This window comes from Zingiber officinale, chromosome 11B, assembly GCF_018446385.1.
Source record: "Zingiber officinale cultivar Zhangliang chromosome 11B, Zo_v1.1, whole genome shotgun sequence".
Classification (NCBI taxonomy): Eukaryota; Viridiplantae; Streptophyta; class Magnoliopsida; order Zingiberales; family Zingiberaceae; genus Zingiber; species Zingiber officinale.
This window is the reverse complement of record NC_056007.1, coordinates 38,998,811-39,023,118: the sequence shown is the minus strand read 5'-3', so window position 1 is coordinate 39,023,118 and position 24,308 is coordinate 38,998,811. Positions and strand designations below refer to the sequence as shown.

At 34.6% G+C, this 24,308-nt stretch overlaps 1 protein-coding gene across 6 annotated transcripts in view; it reads left to right on the top strand.

The window, feature by feature from the left end:
• The first annotated feature begins 3,785 nt into the window (after positions 1 to 3,785).
• LOC122033471 (classical arabinogalactan protein 9-like) overlaps positions 3,786 to 24,308 on the top strand; it is a 46,433-nt gene continuing 25,910 nt past the window's right edge. The window contains exons 1-3 of one of the 6 annotated variants that reach the window (XM_042592499.1): positions 3,787 to 4,211; positions 4,283 to 4,380; positions 4,549 to 4,789. In XM_042592499.1, the coding sequence (XP_042448433.1) occupies positions 3,920 to 4,211; positions 4,283 to 4,380; positions 4,549 to 4,566 (408 nt within the window). In that variant the 5' untranslated portion in view covers positions 3,787 to 3,919 and the 3' untranslated portion in view covers positions 4,567 to 4,789. Of the gene's footprint in view, positions 4,212 to 4,282; positions 4,790 to 24,308 lie in introns of those variants that run through there. The other 5 variants (XM_042592497.1, XM_042592498.1, XM_042592495.1 and 2 more) reach the window with 5 other exon arrangements.

Sequence of the window (24,308 nt, the reverse complement as noted above, 5' to 3'; positions counted from 1 at the left end):
CAGTGTATCACTGGATCGATCCACTGATCGATTCAGCTCTTGGTTTTTACCCAAACCAAGTCCCAAGCCTTCCAAACCAACATCCGGTCAACTTTGACCTATTGGTACATCATGCTTAGTATCCGGTCACTCCCTTGACCTGCTAGGACTCCCCGCCAAGTGTCTGGTCAATCCCTTTGACCCACTCGGACTTTCTCCTTCGTGCCAAGTATCCTGTCACTCCCTTGACCTACTTGGACTTCCCAACACCAGATGTCCGATCATCCTTGATCCATCTGGATTTTCCCTTGCCCGGCTTCACTCACCAGGACTTTCACCTAGCTTCACTCACCAGGACTTTCACCTAGCTTCACTCACCAGGATTTCCCGAATCAGGTCGACTCACCTCGTGTCAACCAGGTCAACCTTGACCAAAGATTGCACCCACAATCTCCCAAGTTTGTATTCTGTCAAACATCAGAATACAACTTTTCTATCCTTGTCAAACATCAAAATACAACTTCTCTATTTTTTGTCAAACATCAAAATATACCTCGAGTCAGGTCAACTCGAGTCGGGTCACCCAGGTCAACCTTGACCTAAGGTTGCACCAACAGTAGGGAGTAATTAGGATATGATGTTGATGTATAAACTATGAATTTGTTCATTTCTTTGTTCAATGATATGTTTATGACTTATTCTATTGTGTTGTGTCTTATTCATGTTTAACGAAATGTGTGTATGGTAAATACATCTAGATGTAAAAAAAATTGATCACCATGTAGAGGAGATGCTTTGAATTGTATGACCGAGGGGTCTTATGTCAAAGAATATCTCTTTAATCAGACTTTCTAGAGCATCACCTTAAAACGAAAGTCAACCTTTTACAAAGGATTGGCTAAATAGGTTTTCCTTAACTTAATATTAGGAAGTGACTTTGTGTAATCTAGACTGTATGACCAGGAGGCCCTTAGTGATAGAGAGTATTCCTTTAACTAGACTTTTTAGGATTTCTTCTTTACTTAATAACTTTAAAAATTGGTGTAAACTTTTCAGTGTGATCTTCACTAGATCGTATCGATATTTGGTCAAAATTCCTACAAGAGTGTAAGTATGGAGGTAAGGTGATGAACAATTTATAGAGACATTGATTAACATCATAGTGAATTGAAAGCCTAGAATCATTCCCCCAATCACTCTCTTCCTTTTTGCTCACTTCCTCTCTCTCTCTCTCTCTCTTGCTCTCTCAACTCTCTCTCCCTCTCTCTCTCTCTCAATCTTTGATTCTCGAGCTTTTAAATAACTTTCGACTATTTATATAACTTGTTTTATAAAATCAACTAGTGTTTAATCAATAGTCTATGTGGAATCAATATTTTTATTATTTGATGACATTTCACACACTTGCGAATTGACAACAAAATTGCAAGAGATAATTTGAATTTAAAATACATAATCAGAATTGGTCCTATCTGTTAGATAATTTGAGCTGATAATCTCAAACTTCCAGCGGGACTAGTTCTGTCAAGCTTCGGGTGGTCTAAGTGAAGTGTCGAGTCCAAGTCAGGAAGTCACCCGATTGCCGATTAGCAACTTGTTTGAGTCTCCAAGTGCCAAATTGGTTGAGTGTTGAATCAACTGAGTGCTCTAGAGGGCAAGCAAAACATTTCCGAGTGGACACTGAGTTCTTCTTAGTAGATTTTAGGTGTTTCCTAGTTGGGTTCTTCTGAATTGTAGAGTTGCCCAAGTGCTGACTGCAGAGTGCTCGGGGAGTCAATGCTAAGTTAGAAGCAGAAGCTGAGTACTTGAGAAGTCACAACCGAGCTGAGAGTGGAATCACTTGACTGTTCGAGTCGAGAAGAGGAATCCCCGACTGTTGAGTGTTGATCGAGCCCGAGTGGATTTTGTACCCAGTCGGAAAGCGATGTTGAAGTCCGCGTTTGATGTGGTGTCCTTCAAATAAATTCGTCCCACCTCCAATTGTATTTTGAGGTTGTTGTGGGTTGTTTCTTCTCAAGATACAATGGTAAACCATGATCATCATCAACTACTGGTGGTCATGGTCAACTGAATTCATACTTGATTACAATCATGAATGGATCTGTCGAGCGTAAGATGGACATCAGAGAGAGAGAGAACTGAGGAACAGAATGGATGAAGTTTTCTTTCTACTTTTTATTGTGTATCTCTTTTTTTTTCATGGTCACAACATCTTTATATAGCCGCTCAGATCCAAAAAGCAATAAGTGACTAATTAATGATCATTTACTACCTTTACTTGCCAGCATCAAAACGTTAGTTGCCGATTGATAATGGTCGATTACATATTCTCATTAAATCAACGATTAATTCATCATTTACACATCAATAGCAAGCAAAAAAATTATTTACTTGACAAAATATTAATTATTCTACTTAGATAAATTTTATATTGATTGGTCTAACATTTAACACATACAAATTGTGCTCGTATATGAAAATATGATTCAATACAAATTCGAACTCTGAATTTATATCCTCTTATATACTCATGCATGAAAAATAACTTCTTTTTATACATTTGTTTACAATTACCATGTCCGTGATGCAATAAAAACTAATAAAATTACCTTAAAAGTTTTAATACGAGACTAAAGTGACATTCGCAGAGGATTCACTTATGTCCAACAGAAATGACTTACGCTAAAGCCTCGGATTTTTTTTTTTTTGAAAAAATGACTTGGTCGGTTTTAGGGGACAAGTTATCTCTGCCAAACCGATAGTTCAATCTAATACATTTAGATCGAAAGAAGGATTTGCCGGATATTAAAAAAGAGGTGAGGTGCTATTTTATTATTTTTAAAAATAAAGATGCTAATAAGAAAAATTGAAGACTCCCATGTTACTGGTACTATTGTTTTTATTAAAAACAAATCTGTCGTTTGGTTTGTTGTCCAATTGAATTTTCAATCAAAAGCAACTTACTGCACAGATGCATTTTTAAACTCTATTTTAGACCGAAGATTCTGTGATAACGATGACCAGCGCTTTCCTTTTGTTCCTGTCTGCGACAATTATGGCTGCTTCCATTGTATCACACGATTAAATTAAATTCCCACCGACCAAAGTTTCTTTTTTCCTTTTTTTTATAAAAATGCTTCATTTTATTGGCGAATTTATTTAGTTGCTCACTTTTTTGATGTTTTAAAAAAGTAACGGCTCTTTAACGTTTTATAAAAAGAGTTAGCTATTTTGATTTTTATCAAAAAAAAAAAAAATATATATATATATAAAATAAAAAACGAGTCCCGACACGAGCGATGTGATGCCATCGGTGACAAGTCTGTTATCTGTTCACAACCTGCACAAAGGATCCTACTTGCCAATTAATCTCTACCATGTCAATGATGAATTTACCGAGCTACCATTCTTCGCGAATCAGAGTAATTTACTGCAATGCCCTGACTCCGAAGTGTCCGTTTGAGTTTTCCTTTTTACGCACAGAGTAAATTATAAATGACTATTAAGTATTAGTGTAGATGATAAAATATTAAGAAAAACTTAATTCAAACCTGTTGAATTTTGCCTTAAAATTTTATATAATAATATTTTATATTTTAATAATCGCATCGTCTGAGAGGACTTTGAGTTTTTTTAGTTGACATCCGAAGTTGTTCAATTTAATCCGCAGTCGATTCATCTGTCCATCATTTTTAGGTAAATTGAACGGGAAGATTAATTGGAGTAACTAAATAGCGATAGCCCACCTATTAAAAAAATAAAAACTAAATTAATTCCTGTGTACTAAGGGTTAGACAGCAGAAAAGGTCACGCCCTTTTTTTTTTATCTTCCCCTCCCATGGCGATTCCTTCCTTTCCCACGAACACTTCTCCTCGTTGTTCGTCGAGCATTCCCACTGAGCCAGAGCGCTAAACCTGAAGGCCTCTTCGCCGGTTATCCATGGCTACTGCTCGTACGCCGCTGCCTCCGCCAGTGATCGGGAAGGCCGGGAGCTACACCGTTTTCATCACTCCCTCGTCGATGACGCCGCCATCTGAGAGTCCGGGATCGAACATTGTGAGTCCCTCGCCGAGCTCTACTGCTAGAAGGCCTGAAACGGAAGCTCCTTCTCCTGCGAAGGCTCCTCCTCCGCCAGTTCAGGTCCCGCCTCCGCAGTTTGAGAAGACGACTGCAATGCCCTCCGGATCTGTGTTAGGGTTCTTCTGGGAGGCTGTCGCCAAAATCCAAAATGGTATCGTCTGTGATTTTTAAATTTTGCGGGTGTAATAATTTCCTTGGTTTCTCAGTTTCTTTAATGAACAGCGCATTCAAGCTTGGACGAACACTTGGCGAATTGGTTCGGCTTGGACCATTCGAGGTACCAGTGGGCCTTGAATGATTACTATGAAGTCAGTGGAAAGGTAATTGATCTTTCTCCTTTTCCCTTCAGTTCTTTTGGACGCCAATGGCTTCAGGCTTACTCTGAAATTGGAATACAGTGTTTCAGTCTGCATTTATCTTCTATAATTGCGAAGTGATATTATTTTCTCTGGAATTATTTCCTGGATCAATTTTCTTGTTGGCAGAAGGCAATTAAGTTAATTTGAGTAGGCATTGATAAGGGTAAGATATTATGGAAAAGATCCAATGTGAGTTTCCTAGACTTTTCTATTCATTTTCTTTTTCTGGAGTTTATATCCACTAGAACAAAGAAGTGTACCCATATTTGTTTAAAATCACATTTGCTTTGAAAAGTACAAATTTGCACATATTTGTATATGTTTATTGTTGGGCCAAGATGAGAAAGTTCAATTACAAAAAATTTCTATAGTTCGAATATCTCATTCTAGATTTTGATTATTTACATATTAACACGAATTGATTTAATGAAACATATAAAAGACTTAAGGTTATCCTTGAAGTGTGCATTCAACGTTAGATCTACGCTCCAAACCTCTAAGCCTTCTTTAATGTTCTCTCACGATTCAACTTTGTAGTAATGTTTTTTTGTATGTGTGGGCACACCATATATATAGGACTAAACATAATTAAAAAAAAAGCAGCCTGGCTTTGAAAAGTACAAATTTACACATATATGTATATGTTTATTGTTGGGCCAAGATGAGAAAGTTCAATTACAAATTCTATAATTCGAACATCTCATTAGAGCATCTGCAATGCTCGTTAATAGGGGGGGTGTTATAACATCCCTTGGTGTTAAACACCCATTGTGGAGGGGTGTTATAACACCCCCCACTTTGAACGCGTTTAATTGCAACGTGGGGTGGCCCAGCGCTTTGCCCACCTCACGTGTGTTTTTTCTTTATTTTTTTAATTTTATTTATTAAAAAATTAAAATTTTAAATTAATAATTGAATAAAATGGTTAATTTTTTAACGGCTAGTTCGAAATTCCATCTTTATAATTTTAGCCGCTCAGTTGTAATTTCATTTTCTCATAAACATCTATTTTATCTAATAAATATATTAAAAAAATTAATATTATTTTTGAAAAACAATAAAATTATATTTTTAAAAGTAAGATTATTATTAAAATAATAATAATAATAATTTAAATATTTTAAAACATATTTAAAATGTATTTATTTAATATGATATAATTTTAAGATGATTGAGTGGATTGTGGGACTCATAAATAATGAGTGTTAATATTAAAAGGAATGTGGGTAAAAGAAGGATGTTGTTATAATGAGTATGTTGCAGTGGCCCCCATGTTTTTTTGATGAAGTGGTGGGTGTTATAATGATGATGCATTGTGGATGCTCTTATAGATCTTGATTATTTACATATTAACACGAATTGATTTAATGAAACATATAAAAGAATTAAGGTTAAGTGTTCTACTCAACTTTGTAGTAGTGTTTTTTTGTATGTGTGGGCACACCATATATTTATAGGACTAAATATAATTAAAAAAAAGGCAACCCGATACACAAAACTCGCTGTTTCCTGGATTTAAACTCATGATCTTTTGGTCACAAAGTAACAACTTTTCCATTGCACCAAGGCTCCTCTTCAAGACTAAACATGATTATTCTATATAATAATAATCTAAAATAATTATATTCTTACTATAGTTGGGTTGATCAAATTATATCATATCTAGAATATTATGACAAGTTTTTTAAATACTTTCCCTAAATAAAGATTTGACAATTACTTGTCGTTACTATCAAATATCTTGTCATGTGTACAATACACATGTCAATTAGTCCAATATATTTTATTTTCTACTACAATTTCTATAAATTAACTCTTCTAATTTATCCAAATCTCACTCGAGCTACCAAAGGGACCGAATTGGACCCAATTAAATCAAACTATAATAAATTAATTTTGACATATTCAACTCTTAACTAGTGAAAATAATTTATTAATCTCATTCTATTCTACTAAAAGAATGAGATTGCACGCTTAATCCAATTGGAATTAATGAAGCTTATAATCAATAAATATATCCTCTAATCGATTGATCTAACATATCACCTCCGTTGATCAACTAGAATATCTGAAATTGGGTACTATGACCAAAATGCCCTTGTTGGGTATTCACTATCACACAACTTTCTTCTTCTATTTGAGTGCCTCATGTAATCTCATCACATCATTAATTCAATAATTAAAGTTGAATTACTGGGCTCAGATTTTACTTTCTATTAGAACTTGTGAGTTATGATCACGCCCATTAATTAGGTGATGGATTTTATATTGTGAATATATGTTCTTTGTTATTTCACTTGAATTCCCAAAACACCGAGATATTAACCAAAAGATATTATCCACCCATTAATATGTACAATAATCAAGTAAAATTAAATTTGTGCGGTCAAATCACAATTTAATTTCATGTGTTCAGTCCAATACATTAAAATGTATCCCCAATTTTATTACGAAGCCAAAGATAGACATAATAAAATTGAGACAATCTTGTCAAAATGAACGATCATGAACAATGATTCTTTGGATTGAATTATAAATCGAACTTTGTATGTTTAACAACTTAAACACTCAATTTACAGTCTTATATAATTCATGGACACATGCAATGCTCAAAACAATATTATTGAAGTTTTTCCAACTTATCTTAAGTAAATAAGATATGTATAATATATTCATATTCTGAATGTCTCTCAAAACTCCCAGTAAACTTCTAGTGTAAGGATCAGTAAGATTTTCGCTATCTTGCACATTGTCAAGTCTCTTTGTTGAAAGATATCCCTAATTAGGTGATACTTTTGTTCAATGCGTTTGTCATGTTGATGGTTTCTAAACTCTTTAGCGCATGCCACTGCTCCACTATTATCATAGTACAAAGTAATGACCTCTAATGTAGAAGGAACAACCTCAAGGCTTAGCCAAATTTTTTACATCCATACGACTTCTTTTGTTGCTTCACAAGCTGCCATGTACTCGCTTCCATTGTGGAGTCAACAATACAAGATTGCTTGATACTCCTCCAAACAACGACACCACCACATAGTGTGAAAATGTAGACTTACAAGAGTCTTTATCGGCATGAAAATCAAAATTAGTATATACTATGGACACCAATTCTGGAGCTAAATAAACTAACATATATTCTCTAGTTATGCGAGGATACTTGAGAATATGCTTATAGAAGTCCAATGCTCCGTCCCTAGATTCGACTAATGTCTACTGACTATTCCAAGAGTATAACATATATCTTGACGAGTACACAACATAGCATAGGCTTCCTACAGTTGAGGCATAAGCAACTCGTTTCATGTATTTTACTTCACTTGAAGTCTTGAGACTTTGCTCTCGTGACAAGTGGACTCCATGTCTTTTGAACCTTCTTGGAATCTTGCATAGCAAACTTCATATGTATCTTATCAATGTATGAAGCATGGGATAATGCAATCCTCTTGTTCTTCCTATCCCCAAGGGTTTGGATACATAAAACATGATTTGCTTCTCCCAAGTCTTTTATGCCAAACTGTTGAGTCAACCAATGCTTAGTTGATGTTAACTCTCCTATGTTATTCCCAATGAGCATGATATCATCCACATATGATACGAGAATAACTACTTTATTGTCTTTTATTGTCTTATAGATATAAGTTTCATCTAGATTCTAATCATAATCATAAGTCTTTATAGCTTGATCAAATCTGATGTTCTTAGCTCGATCAAATCTGATGTTTGAAGACCTAGACGTCTATTTAAGTCTATAAATGGACCTTTTTAGTTTGCATACCTTATGCTCTTGACCCTTTTGTATGAGACCATCTAGTTGCATCATATAGATGCTTTCATCAAGGTTTCCGTTAAGAAAGGTAGTCTTGACATTCATTTGTCATATTTCATAATCAAAATGGGATGCAATGGATAAGAGGATCCTAATAAATTTTAGCATAGTCACAGGTAAGAAGGTTTCATCATTATCGATTCCTTCTCGTTGGGTATAATATTTTGCAATCGATCTAGCTTTAAAGGTCTTTACCTTTCTGTCTATTCCTCTGTTTCTTTTGTAGATCCACTTATACCCCATGAGTTTCATCCCATTAGTTATATCTATAAGATCTTGGATGGAATTAGTGTACATGGATTTCATTTTTGAGTCCATAGCACTCCTATAATGGTCAACGTCTATACCCTCCATAGCTTCCTTACACGAAGTGGGATCCTCCTCTTACTCAATAGATATTGTGCCATAAAGGACTCTCCATAAAGCAAGTACTTGGAGGGTCGACGAATCACTACCTCTAAGCTGTGGAGGCTCTTGGTTGATTGGAGTTGATTGTTGCTCTCTCTCTTGATCACCATGCCCCTTATTTTCCATTTCAATACACGGAGGCAATTGAACAATGGAGCTACGATCCTCAACCATCTCAATTGTCGGCAAATTAGTAGATACAATAGATGGAACCTCCATTCATTTCCCACTAAGACCAACATTCGATGGTGGTAAAAATATGAATTCAAATTGAGTTTGTTCAGTGCAAATATCTGAATTAGGATTTTCTTTCAAAAGAACCTTACTTTTTAATTCACGTTCTGTAAGTACCTCAGGTGAGTTTTGATGCGATTGACCGGGTTAAGTTAGGTTCTGCGTTATTTGATGCCTTGTGTCTAAGTGTGCATAGACTTAGGAACATAAGAAGTCGAGCGGAAGATGCAACTAGTGAGAAGGATGACACGGGAAGTGAGTCGACAGGCTCGGTGCATCAAAGAGACGAGGTGTTGCGGAAGAGTACACCGGTGGACGAGGAAACGTCCGGAGCATCCAAGGGATGACAAGTCGAAGTAGAAGACTGCTCGAGAAGAAGACCGGAGTTGGGTTCGAGTGAGCTCAACTTTGGATGGTCAGAGAATCACTTAAGCGACCGGAGCAGTAGCCGGGCAAGTCAACACAAAGTTGACTTGTCCAGGTCTAGGCACCCGGACCACCTTGGGCTAGTAGAGGTGACCCGACGAGACGTTACTGTCCGGATAATTTTCGGAGTCCACATTAGTAACACTCCATACGTCTGGACTGATCTAGGCATCTGAGCGAGAATAAAGTTTGATCATCAAGCCATTAAAGAGCCGTGAAGCAAATAAGATGCATCGCTGGGGCACCTGACCTGCTCTAGGCGTCCCAACGGACGAATTTGCCAGACTATAAATAGAGCCATAGTCTTAGAAATTCAGTACAACACACTTGTATTTTATTTATGAAGTCTATTTCAACTGTTCGTGCTTTAACTTCTGTAAGAGGCTTCTCCACCTTCAATAAATGAGACTTTTTAATGGAGCTTACATTGTCTTGGACTAGCAACCTTTCCGATTGCAAACTAAGTAAACTCAGAGTTTTCTCTTATTTTTTCTTTTGCATGTTATATTTGCCTAACTAATGTATGTTTGTCCTTGCTAAGTAGCAAGAGATTAGTTTTCAATTCTTATTTGTAGGCAATTCAACCCCCTCTTACTGGGTCATAAAGGAGCTTCATGTTTTTCTATATATTTATCCTCGAAAAAGGTTGCATTTGTATATACAAATACTTTTTTTTTTATCTTGAGGACTATAGAAGTAATATCCTCTTGTTCCTTTTGGATATCCTACAAAGATGCATGCTTTTGATTTTGCTTCCATCTTATCTATCTTGCATTTATGCGTATATGAAGGGCATCCCTATATCCGGATATGTATTAGATTAGGCTTGCATCTATTCTACAACTTTAAGGGTGTCTTAGATCTAGATTCAGAAGAGATTATGTTCAATGAGTATATTGTAGTTTGTAAAACATATCCCTAAAATGATGTATTGAGAGTGGAGAAGCCAAGCATATATATGACCATGTCCAAAAAGGTCCTATTTCTCTTTCTGAGATACCATTGGGAGCCTCTCATGCGCTCAGTTGGGATAAATTCACATTCTCTGAAAGGTATGTTCTAAACTCATTGGATAGATACACCCCACCTCGATTTGATTAAAATGTTTTAATGTTCTTACCTAATTATTTTTCCACTTCATTTCAGTATTCCTTAAATTTTTCAAAAGTTTCAAATTTGCAAGTCATTAGGTAAACATAACCATATCGAGAGTAATCATCATTGAAAGTGATGAATACTCATATCCACCTCTAGTAAGGACACTAATTGCCCCCATGGGAAGCTCTCACGTGTTGGCGCAGATGGTACTTGCATGAGTGTTTGCTCTAATAGGTCTTGGGGTCAATTTCTAATAGTTGCAAAATGTCTCGTGGGTGTCATGCATATGGTTGTCGTTTTATGAAAAAATGCCCTCGTAATTTGCCTGTATCCATGGGGTCAGCCATACTAGACCGCTTGAGGTGAGCGATTTCACTTTTTGCTTCAACTAATTGCCCCCATAGGCATAGCCGAGTTGGTACTTGGGTGGTAGATTGCCATGTGAGAGTAGGGATTGAATATCTGGAAAACAATCCCTTGGGGAATAAAATCCCTCCCACCTAAAGAGGCCGCTCGGTCACCATGATTTATTCCCTTCATTTCGTTGTGGGGCCAGCGATGAAGAGTATAAAGTGCAACCAACTAGTAAATGAACTTAAACCGACTATCAATCACATAACTCGACACCAACATTAGGACCCAACATCCTAACACACGTAAAAACTTAGACAAATAAAAGAGGCCCCCAGGTGTGCACTACCAGGTACAAGAAAGCTCATTCTTGACGTCCTTCCATTTCCTCATTACCTACACCATATGGATCTTGTACTGCTAAAGATAGTAAGCTCAATCATTTATAGAAATAACATCCGCTTGTATTTAAGAGAAATATATTTTTTTTATATAATTTACCATGTAAGAAATGGAAAACAATGACATTAGTTTCATGAATTTTCTCATAAATTACAAGAATTCAGCTCATCAGATGTAGTTACTTTATATTTCAACCTCTGATCGTTTCACTAAACTTTTATCCTAGGTTAGTAAGGTTCATCGGACCCTTCTTAAATCGGATTCCCAAACCCCTTTACTTCAGTAAGGTCAGAGTTCTTTTTTTTTTAAGGGATAAGGTCAGAGTTCTTAACCATTATAGTGCATCTACTTGTTTAGCTTAGAATAACAAAAATTGACATATGCACATATATATTTGCATTCTACTTGTGTAGGCTAGAGCAAGGTTCTGAATCTCGACCCATGCCGAGGTTTCGGTTCCAGACCGGAATGATACAGTTTCAGTATTGTATTGTACCGTGTCGATACGGTTTTGATATTTTTTTATTTATATATAGTAATTATTGAATAAATATATTTATTGTGTATAATTTTAAAATAAGTTTTTATAAAAAGCAACTCCCTGAAAACAATATTCCATAACACATTTTTATAAAGTAAACTATCTCCTAAGAATATTAATTTAACTTTCTCAATTTAGAATGATCAGAAGTGCACAAGATTATAAGTAAGAAGACTATTAGAAATCATAAACTTGATAGCATATGTTTATCAAAATTTCTGAAATAAATGACAGATAATATTTCCTAGGCAGGTAGAGACATTCTAAGACAAATATATATCTTTCATATGTTTTTGAAGTAAGAATCCTAAAAGTAAAAAAATAAATATATTATTATTCATGGATTTAAATTTCAAATTGATTCTAAAGAAAAAAATATTATCTATAATAAGTATATAAATTAACATAAAAATAATACTCTATATATAATAATTATATAAATTAACTATTTATTAATTTAATTAATTATTAATTTAAATAATATATATTTTAAAATAATTATGTAAAATAGTAAAAAAATATACAATAATTTTTCAAAATTATCAGAATATAAATCTGATTTTTTTTAGAATTTTTAAATAAAATTTAAATTAATAAAATTAATTTTCAAAATATTAATTAATAATTTTTTTAATTTTAAATATTTTTTATATTTTATTGGAATAATTTAATCAGAGTTTAGAAAAGCCCGTTTGAAATATCACGTTTGAAAAGTTTTCAATTAATTAAATAAATGTTGGGATTTATTTTCTCGTGAACTTCGCGAAGAACAGAAACGCGAACACGGACTTCGCACCATAGGGCTCCCCCGAGCGGATGCGAGGCATTGGAGACGGCAAGCGAGGCATCCGGTGGCCCCGGAGGCGTCCGACGACGCTTTCGATGGAGCCGGAAGCATCCCGTGACGCCTTCGGCCTCGCCTGCAAATCGATTCCTTCTGTCGCGATTCTTGGTTGGCGACGCACACGTCCTCGCTCGTGACGCACGCGACCTGATTCCTCCTATCGCCGCTGTGACAAACGCAGTGACACACGAAACAAAGTGGCTCACGGTGCCAGTTTCGTGCGTTAAGCGGAATGACAAATTTCATCCATGTCGGGCGGCATAGAACGAAATTTTGATCCTTGGGCTAGAGAATTTTAAAACAATGTAGTATCATCTTTTTTTTTAATGACATGGCACATTGACTTGCAAGATGCAAATCCTATAGAGACCCTCTTCATAGAGATCTCATATTACAAAGGGTTGTTATATACTATTACACTTTACATTGTTTTTTTATCTTGCATTGTTGTTATTCAAATTATATACGGTTAATTTTGAATTTTTTATGTACTAATATTTTTAAAATTATGTGTTACTATCGTGATGAGGTATTACAAAATATTTTGCCGACCAAAATGATTTCAATAGGAGGAGATTTAAATAAGCATGTAGGATTGAAAAATAGGAATATGATAGGGTGCATAGGGCTTATGGGTTTGGACAAGAAATGAAGGGAAAATTATATTGGATTTTGCGATCGCATATGACTTTGTACTAGCTAATACATTTTCCATGAAAAGAGAAAACACTTGGCCACATTCAAAAGTTGAAATAATAAGTTGCAAATTAACTTTCTTATGGTTAAGAAAAATGATAGAAAGATTTGTAAAGATTATAAGGTCATTTAAAACTTAAGTATCCAATATAGGTTAGTAATGTTAAATGTGCGCCCCCAACATAGTAAGAATAAAAGGAAAATGTACATGACTTATAGAATTAACCGGTGAAAGTTAAAGAATGTGAAGTAAAACATATTTAAAGAGATGATAGGAGTACAAGTATTAGCAGAAATACACGGTAACTTGAATACTACATGGGATAAAATGATATTACAGTTGAAAATAGTAGTTAAGAGTGTATTCGGTAAGTCAAATGGGCGTGCACTAATAAGTAAAGAATCTTGAATACTATATGGGATAAAATGACATTAAAGTTGAAAATAATAGCTAAAAGTGTATTTGGTAAGTCAAGAGGATTTGTACTAACAAGTAAGAATCTTGGTGGAATAAGAAAGTAAAGGAGAAAGTGAAAGAAAAAATGAACCGCCTATAAGGTATTATAACACTTGTAAGAACGAAGAAAACTTAAAAAAAATGCCGCCAAGAAAAAGACCAAGAAAGCAATACATACAACTTTTGAACGCTTATATCGAAAATTGGATAAAAATAAAGGAAAAGGGCATGTATAGAATAACTAAAACGAGAAAAAGGAAGACAAAAGATCTTATCTAAATAAGTTGTATTAAAGATGAATGCAATATGTACTATTAAATGATGATGAAATAAAAGAGCAATATAAGAGATATTTTCATCAACTTTTTAATGAAAGTTTAGGTGATCAACTTAACTTAGTAATTTAAGTAGGTTAAATGAGTATAAAAATTTAAATTTTTATTGTAGAATTCAAACTTTAAAAGTAAAATAAGCTTTAAATAGAATACAAAATGGAAATGTAATTGGACTAGATGATATTCTGACAGAGGTATGGAAGTGCCTAGGGAAACAAGGTATTGAATGACTTACAAAATTATTCAACTTGATATTAAAAATGAAAAAAAAAGTCTAATCAATGGAGGATTAAGTATTCTAGTTCCCTTATATAAGAACAATGGAAATATACAAAAGTATACAAACTATAGGTGTACTAAATTAATGTGTCATACCATGAAATTTTGAGAAAGAGTAATAGAAAAAAGACTAATAAAAGAGACATAATGGTTGAAAATCAATTTGGATTTATGCCTGAAAGTTTGATAATAGAAACTATACATCTCAGACGATTAATTGAAAAATATTAGAAACAGAAGCAAGATTTATACATTGTATTTGTCGACATTAAAAAAAGCTTATGATAAGTCCCATAAGAAATTATCTCGAAAATTCTTGAAAAGAGACGTGTTAGAATAGCATATCAAATGAAATGTCATTTCGTGCCGCTCGGCACTGACGGTTTTTAACGTTCCGCCGTGGAGGCGAAACCAGTACATCATGCGCGCACGTCTCAGCGTTTCTAGCAGAGCCTCCTCGACATTTCTGGTAGAGCCAGAAGCTTCGCGTGACGCCTTCGACTCCATCGGAAACATCGCAGAACGCCTCCGGAGTCGCCGGAGGCATCGCGGGCGCGCTCGTGTCGCTTCTAGCGGAGCAGAAAGCGTCGCGGGACGCCTCCAACGCCGCTGGAAGCGTCGTCGGATGCTTTCGGTGCCGCCGGAGGCATTGCCGGACTCCTTCGGCGCCGTCAGAGGCAGGCGCGGGCGTCGCGTCAGAGGCGGGCGCGGACGTCAGAGGCGAGCGTTGCTGGGTTTACTGTATAAAATTCATATTCTAATTTAAATAAATTAAAAAATTCCTAAGTGTGATATTTAAAAGAGGGTTTCATTAACCCTAATTAAATTATCCCAATAAAATATAAAAAATATTTAAATTTTTTAAAAAAATTAATAAATTTTATTAAGTAATATTATGAAATTGTTTATAATGTTTTAAATTTTATTTAAAAATTCTAAAAAAATTATAAAAATTCTAATAAATTAAATTTATATTCTGATTCTTTAAAATTATTTTATATTTTTTTACTATTTTAATGTTTAATTGATATTCTAATTTTTTTCTTACTATTTTAAATATATTATTTAAATTATTAAATAAATAAATATTCAATTTATATAATTATTATATATAAAATAGTATTTTATATTAATTTATATAATTATGATTATTTAATTCAAATTATTAATAGATTAATTTTCTTAAAAAAACTATATTTAATTATTTTGTATAACAATATTAAGTTGCTTAATAATAGAGAACTTATATAAAATCAATATATAATTTATTTTTAAATTATAAACAATAAATATATTTATCTAATAATTATTATATATAAATAAACAATACCGAAACCATATCGGCACGACACGATACGATACTGAAATCGTATTGTTCGGTCTGAGACTGAAACCTCGGTATGGGTGGAGATTTTAAACCTCGGCATAACATATATCGACTTACTGAGTCAATAGGCTAGGAGTGAATGTTTGATACGTGTACTTTAGGGTGGTTTGAAGTAAGGTGGACTCATAGGCTAGGAGTGAAGGATGACACAGAAACCAAATTTGTGGGGCTTGGTCCATCCAAGGGATTGAGGGTTTAACACGAGGTAGACTTGAGGGCAACAAGGAATCTAAGGTTGAAGACCTAGAGGTGTGAATGCTGTGAAAGATTACAAGTGATGTGTAATGTTTTTTCTTTTATGCAGGATAATTCAAGAATAATGTGCTTAGGTTGGTAGAATAGATTAGCTAATGGTTTAATTGAAGTCTACAATTAGGTGTACAAGGGTCTAAGCAGAGAGGAGGGACCACTAACTTGATTCTGTCCACACTAAAGATGGATCTTAGTTGATTGAATGCATGTTTGGGTGACAGAAAGGTTATGTTCGAATAACAATCAATTTGAGGTTTATCCAGTCCACTCGAGACTTTGCAGTTGATTGAGTGGAATTTATGGCAGTTGGTTACTCAATGATGATTAGTGTCTGAGAAATCGATTGTAGCCTTTTCTAATTGATTGGAGGTGGATAAAAGAGCAACATATATAAAAACCCTTGGGAATCTTTGAGCAACAAGAGGTTGCTTGAATGCATTCTTATATTCCTCTACTATTGTGTAAATATTCTCAAAGATCTCCAAGGGCTTAGATAAGGTTAGAAGTTTTAATTCAATCTCTTGGTATTCTTCTTTTGCTTAAATTGCATTTCAGTCTTATTTGATAGTAGGAGAGACTTCATTGTAAACATTCTTCAAGTGGTATTGTAAAAAATTTACTTCATTAACTCTTGTGAATGTCTCCTGTAAATGGGTGTTTTTTAGTTGAACGTTTATTAGGGTGACTTACTGGACCAGTTATTAGGATTAGAAGCAGTCTTCGAACCACATTAATTCATGTTGTTAACATTATATTTATTTCTTATTCTTATTTTATTACTACTATAGTTAACACGAATAACCGAACACACACATGAGTGCCCCACGAGAGAACTAATGATTTAATTTATGTTTGTTTTGCAAGAGAATTTTATGTTAGGGTTTTAGTTGTTCACCGCCTTCCTCTATGGCCATATCAAACTTTGTCTAAACTAGATCATCATTCTTGATAAGTGCTATTAGAGCAAGTGTTCTAATTCAAAGGACTAATTGCCAATCATCTTGCAACTGTGGAATATGACGGAATAAATTTTGAATTTTAAACGATGAGAATGGAATATTTTTTCAAGATTGTCTTCGAGGTGTTTTCTGTTGTTGCACATGGATTTGAATCTCCAAAAGATAACAATGGAAAATTTCTTAAAAGAAGGAAATGGACAAGCTAAGATGTTTAATGGTTTGAGGGAAATGATAAATAGAGCAAAATTGGTGAGTAGACTTATTTAAAAGATCTTTAAAGTACGGTGGTCAATCTTTATGAAAAGCACTTACAATAACAAGAAATTCAAAGTGTTGAATTAGTAGAGGATAACAAAAATTATAAGTAGAAGACATTAAGTTCATGAGGCTGAGGAGTCACATGATGACGTAGACAATGAAGACTATGACTTAATTGTGTAGAGATTGACAAGCAATGAGGATGAGCGGCTATCTTCATCATCTGAGCCATTGGAAAAAATAACCCTTAAATAACATCAAGGAATTTTTCAGTTAGGCAATTGAGGAAACTCAAATGCCACTCCTTCAAGCCTCTTAGTCTCAAATCGTGAAATCCAGGCAAAAAAAAAGTTGTATGATTTGTATGCAATGAGAAGGCTAACTACAAAAATGTCCACACATAAAGAAAGAGAAAATGAAAGAGAAGAAAAATAAAGGAGAAAATCAAAGAGAAAGCAACCAAGAAGAAAATTAAGTGCTTTCGTTACAATGAAAGTGGACATTTCAAGAGGGATTGTCTTCTTATCAAGAAGGGTCTGATCAGGAAGAAAAGAGATGTCCTAATTGTTGGTTGCTACTCGGAAAACCTATCGGTTCCACTGTACAAAAATTTTGTACAAAGGTCAGAACCTTTTCCTAGCTACCATGTGTTCTTTTAAATTAAACTTGGATCGCCTGCGGAACTTAACACGTTTGATCCGAAGTTTAATTTATTTGTTCTTTTAGGTTTAGACTTGGATCTCCTGCGGAACTTAACATGTTCGATCCAAATCACCTAGGTTATTAATTCCATTAAATATTAATTTTCAAAATTAGCTTCCAGGACTGCATGGCGAGGCACATGACATTCTTGGATATGGGAACAACTACCGCCTCCTAGACAAAGCCTTTTAAGGAAAGCTAATATTTAATTTCCTTAAATAACTTTAGGTCAACCAAAAGAACAATCAAACCACAAGGAAAAGAAAAACAAAAGAACACAATATCGAAAACTAATTCGAAATACTAGAATCGCATGCCTCTTGTATTTGGTATTTTTACATGAAGATAGAACTAGTATGATGCGGAAATTAAATACTAGTATACTTTTTCTTTTGCAAGCAAAAACTTCTAGGTCTTCTACCGTATTCCTCTTCTAACCTCGGACGTTGTGTGGGCAACGATCTTCCGAGATGAGAAACCACCAAAGCACCTTCTTCTCCTCCTTGCAAGGTTCAGCCACAACAAGAGCTTCTCCAAGGATGAAGAGAAAACACCACCAATGCTCCAAGGGATACAAGCTTTCTCTCCTTCTTCTCCAAGCTAGAATCCGGCCACCACTTGATCTCCAAGAAGATGTGAGGTTCGGCCACAAGGATGGAGAGAAGATAAAAGAGAAGGGGCCACACCAAGGAAGAAAAGAGGGAGAAAAATAATAGAGGTTGTTCACAATCAAGGCACCTCTACCCCCTCTTTTTAATCCTTGGTCTTGGCAAATAAGGAAATTTAAATAAAAACTTCCTTTATTCTTTTGCCATGAAAAGGGAAATTTATTTAATTAAAAATAATTTTCTCTTCTCCAATTTATTTGGCCGGCCACTCTTCTCCCCAAATCAAGGAAAGTTTTAATTAAAACAAGAATTAAAACTTCCTAATTTATTTCCGGAAATTTATAAAAATTTCTCCAATAATTTTTATCCCTTCATGATTGGTTAATAAAAAAGGAAATTTTATAAATTAAAATATTTTTTTTAAACATGTGGATAAAAAGAAAGTTATCTCTAAAAATTAAAATATCTTTTAATCTACAAATAAGGAAAGATATCAAATCTTTTCTTAATCTTTTGTAGAAACTTATAAAAGAGAATATTTAATTTTTTAAACTCTCTTTTAAATCATGAACATGGTTAAAAAGGAAAGTTTTCTTAAAATTTAAAATCCACCTTTTAATCAACAAATAAGGAAAGATTTCAAATTTTAAACTCTCTTTTAAACATATAGATGATTTATAAATAAGAATTTTTTTTACCAAAAATTAAAACCATCCTTTTAATCTACAAATAAGGAAAGAGATTAATTTCTTCTCTTAATCTTTTGTAGAAAGCTATAAAAGGAAATTTTTAATTTTTAAACTCTCTTTTAAAACCATGATATCCACATAAGAAATAATTTTAATAAAAATCCTTTTTAATATTCTAGTGGCCGATCACCTAAGCTTGGGTCCCAAGCTTTGGCCGGCCACCAACTTGGCTCATCCACTTGGTCTTGGCCGGCCCTAGCTTGGGTTCCAAGCTAGCTTGGCCGGCCCCATTGGATGGGTAAGAAGGTGTGTATGTGGTGGGTATAAATCTCTATATACAAGAGGCTACGATAGGGACCGGGAGGAGGAATTGGTTTTGGTCTCCCGATAAAATTAAGTATCCCGTGTTCGCCCCGAACACACAACTTAATTTTATCAATAATAATTCATTCCACTAGAGAACTATTATTGAACTACCGCACGAATCCCAAATTACATTTTGGGCTCCTTATTATGAGTGTGTTAGTCTCCCTGTGTTTAAGATGTCGAATGCCCACTAATTAAGTGAGTTATTGACAACTCATTTAATTAATATCTTAGTCCAAGAGTAGTACCACTCAACCTTATCGTCATGTCGGACTAAGTCCGCCTGCAGGGTTTAACATGACAATCTTTATGAGCTCCTCTTGGGGACATTCTTAACCTAGATTACTAGGACACAGTTTCCTTCTATAATCAACAACACACACTATAAGTGATATCATTTCCCAACTTATCGGGCTTATTGATTTATCGAACTAAATCTCACCCATTGATAAATTAAAGAAAATAAATATCAAATATATGTACTTGTTATTATATTAGGATTAAGAGCACACACTTCCATAATAACTGAGGTCTTTGTTTCTTTATAAAGTCAGTATAAAAGAAACGACCTCTAATGGTTCTACTCAATACACTCTAAGTGTACTAGTGTAATTATATAGTTAAGATAAACTAATACCTAATTACACTGCGACCTTCCAATGGTTTGTTTCTTTCCATCTTGGTCGTGAGCTACTGTTTATAATTTATAAGGTACTGATAACATGATCCTCTGTGTGTGACACCACACACCATGTTATCTACAATATAAATTAATTGAACAACTACATTTATCATAAATGTAGACATTTGACCAATGTGATTCTTATTTCTAGATAAATGTTTATACCAAAAGCTAGGCTTTTAGTATACATCCTAACAATCTCCCACTTATACTAAAAGACTAAGCTGCCATATCTGCTGCCATACATCTGAATCCCAACCCTTCAACATGCCCATCAAAAGCTCTTGCCTTAAGGGCCTTAGTGAAAAGATCTATAGGTCATTATCTGATGCAATCTAGGCAGCAACAACTTCTCCTCATTTATACGATTTCTTGTATTGGGTGGTACTTGCGCTCTATTGTGTTTACTTGCTTTATAGACTTATGGTTTCTTCGAGTTTGCTACTGCACCACTATTATTACAATTGTAATAATCTTTGGACAAACCAAAAATCATATCTAAGTCTATCTTGAGGTTATCAAGTCATTCAGCTTTTATGACTACCTCAGAGGTTTGCCATATACTCAGCTTCTATGGTGGAGTCCAGAAAAACACCTATGCTTATCACTCTTCCATAGTTATGACTTTACCTCCTAAAGTAAACACAAAACCCCTAGGTTGACTTACTATTGTCCCTATTCGATTGGAAGTCAAAATCCGTGCAACCCACAGAGACCAAATTAATGCCTTGTAAGCTAGCATATAATCTCTAGTGCCTCTAAGGTACTTCAATATATGCTTTACTGCAGTCCAATGTCCTTGTCCAGGGTTACTTTGATATCTGCTAACTTTGCTCTTGGCAAAACAGATTTCTGAACTCGTGCATAGCATACATTAGACTTCCGACAGCCGAAGCATAAAGAACTGCCTTCATTTCCTCTATCTCCTTTGATGTCTACGGAGACATTTCTTTAGATAAAGTTACTCCATGCTAAAAAGGTAAGAAACCTTTCTTGGAGTTTTGCATGCTTAAAACGAGCAAGGATTTTTTCGATATATGAAGCTTGGGATAAGTAAAATAATCTTTTCTTGCGATCCCTTATTACTTTGATCCCAAGAATATATACATTCTCTCAAGTCCTTCATATCGAATTGTTTGGACAACCATACCCTTACTTCTGACAACATTTTGATATTGTTTCCAACTACCAAAAATGTTATCTATGTATAGTACAAGAAATACCACCACGTTTCCATCACACAAGACTTATCCGGTTACTAAATAAATCCATAGGTCTGGATTACTTTGATAAATCGGATGTTCCAAGACCTTGAAGCTTTGCCTCAGTCCATAGACTGATTGAGCTTGCACACAAGATGCCCTTTGCCCTTTGCAATGAACCCTTTTGGTTGCTTTATATGGATGCTTTCTCCAAGACTTCCATTAAGGAATGCTGTCTTGACATCTACTTGTCAAATAGATAAAAGAATCCGGATAGACTTAAGCACGACTACCAGTGAAAAAATTTCCTTTTCCATCAAGCCTTGTTTTGAAAGTTTCCACCTTGTCTATCCATCTTTTCCTATTGTAGACCTATTTTCACCCAATGGCTTTTACACCATCTGGTGGTTTTACAAGCTTCCAGATTTTATTAGAATACATATATTCTAATTCTGTATTCATTGCTCTTTGCAAAGATGCTGCATCTTTATCTTGGAATGCTTTATCATATGTCAGGGATCAGACTCATGTTCATTTGGGATCAAGTCCAAAAACTCTCCCAAAACATGAATCTTTTAGGTTTGCTTGACAACCCTCCCACTACGATGAGCCACTGTCTGTAATCGTGTATCATTTATGATACGTGTTGCAGTTTCTTGTGATATTTCATCTTGTACAGTTGGTACTAGATTAGACATGTCCTTTATAATTCTTTTAAGAACAAATTTACTTATGGGCTTGTGGTTTATTACATAGTCCTTTTCTAAAAATCGATCATTGATGCTAACAATGATCTTCTGATTTTTAAGACTATAAACCTACTTTTGTTTTTCTAGGATAACCCACAAATAAGTGAATTCCTGTCCAACTTTATCAGTGTCTCTCATGTGCTAGACCTCCCAAATCCGAATATGCTTCAGACTAGACTTACGCCCAATCTGCAATTCTATGAGAGTAGAGAGTTCTGACTTAGAAGGTACTATGTTCACTTCCGTTTCCAGTGTATATCCTTAAAACAAATTTGGTAATTTTCTGAATAACTCATCATCGATCTAATTATTCCATAAGAGCCTATACCTTCTTTCTACTACACCATTCTGTTAGGGTGTACCTGGTGCAGTTAGTTGGAATTGAATCCCTACTTCTGATAAGTGACTCCTAAATTCTCCCAAGAGGTACTTGCCACTACGATCTTACCGTAGTGTCTTGATACTTTTACTTTGACGTTTCTCCACATCAGCCTCGTACTCTTTGAACTAATCAAAGCACTTAGACTTGCGGCACATCAAGTAAATGTATCCGTATCTCAAATAGTTGTCTATAAAATAGACGAAATATTTGAAACAACCTCTTGCCTGGATAGTCAAAGGTCTTCACAAATCAGAATGAACCTATTCCTATATCTTTGGCTCCAAACCCCTTAGACTTAAAAGCTTCTTGGTTATTTTTCCTTCCAAGTAAGACTCGCAGGTTGGAAAATTTTCCTCTACCAATGAACCCAAGAGTTCATCGATTATTATCCTTTGAATCCTACTCAAGTTAATATAACCTAGCCTTAGATGCCAAAGATATGTTTGGTTCATTTTGAAGGTTCTTTCTCTTATAGTTAGAAGATGTGTTACTAATTTCCATTTGTTGCATCGTGGGAGTTATTGGATTTATAAATTGTCAACCAACGTACCAGAACAGATAACTTCCCTCTTTTTCTTGATAACAACTTTGTTATTAAAAGAAGTAGAATATCAAGTTCTTTGAATAGTTTAGAAACTGAAAACTAGTTCTTTCTAAACTTGGTACGTAAAGACAATTACTCAAAAATCCATGTTTTATTCTTATCAAAAGATAAACATCTCCCACTGCAATAGCTGCCACTTTTACAGCAGTGCCCATGTGGACGGTGTTTTTATTTTCATTTAGTTGTCGGGTTTCCTGGAACCCTGCAATGAATTGCGGACATGATTAATGGCATCTGTATCCACACTCCAGGTTCTGGTAGATAACACCACTAAACATGTTTCAACTAATGAATTAAATACACCTATATTGTTCTTAGTTCTAAGAAGACAGTCAACCTTAATGTCCAAGTCCTATTTCCAATCATTACAATTGGGACTACTAAGTCTTTTCTATAGTATAACAACTAGGGGATTGACAAACATTTTAAATCCTAAGAATCACAAAAATATTTGGTCAAGATCAATTCTTTAAAATCCCCATGAATTTTGTATGCCACGATAGTGTGGACGTATATAAAATCAAAGAGGAGATTTTATCCATTAATTTTATTATCTCGTCAACTTTACTTTATGACGAATAAAATTAATAGTTGATCTGTCTTTGATCAAATATTTAGTCAAAACTTTTTGAATTTAAAATAACATTGATTCCTCAAACAATATTATTTAAATTCACCAACACCTCAAACACCGTAAATTTTGCATGCCACGATAGTGTGGACGTATACAAAATTTAAACATTTGTAAGAGGAGAGTTTTACCCATTAATTATCTTGTCAATAAATCTTTATGACAAAATAAAATTACCTCAAACACCGTTGAATTTTGTATGCCATGATAGTGTGGATGTATACAAAATCAAACATTTATAAGAGGAATTTTTAATTTTATTATCTTGTCAACCTATTTATTTGACAAATTAATAGTTGGTTTTCTTTGGCCACATAAATAATAGCAGTGACTCCGATGGGGAGGATACTATTAGATGTGCCTAAGTGTATACCATTACTTGACACTAAGTCCATTAATAAGATTGTGCCCCTTCCGATGGGGAAGATCACACGCTCTTAATTAACTTCCTATAGTCATCCAAAATGGAAGTTTAAGCTAGTGATCCGCAAACAAGCTCCTCCGATATGGAGGAAGGC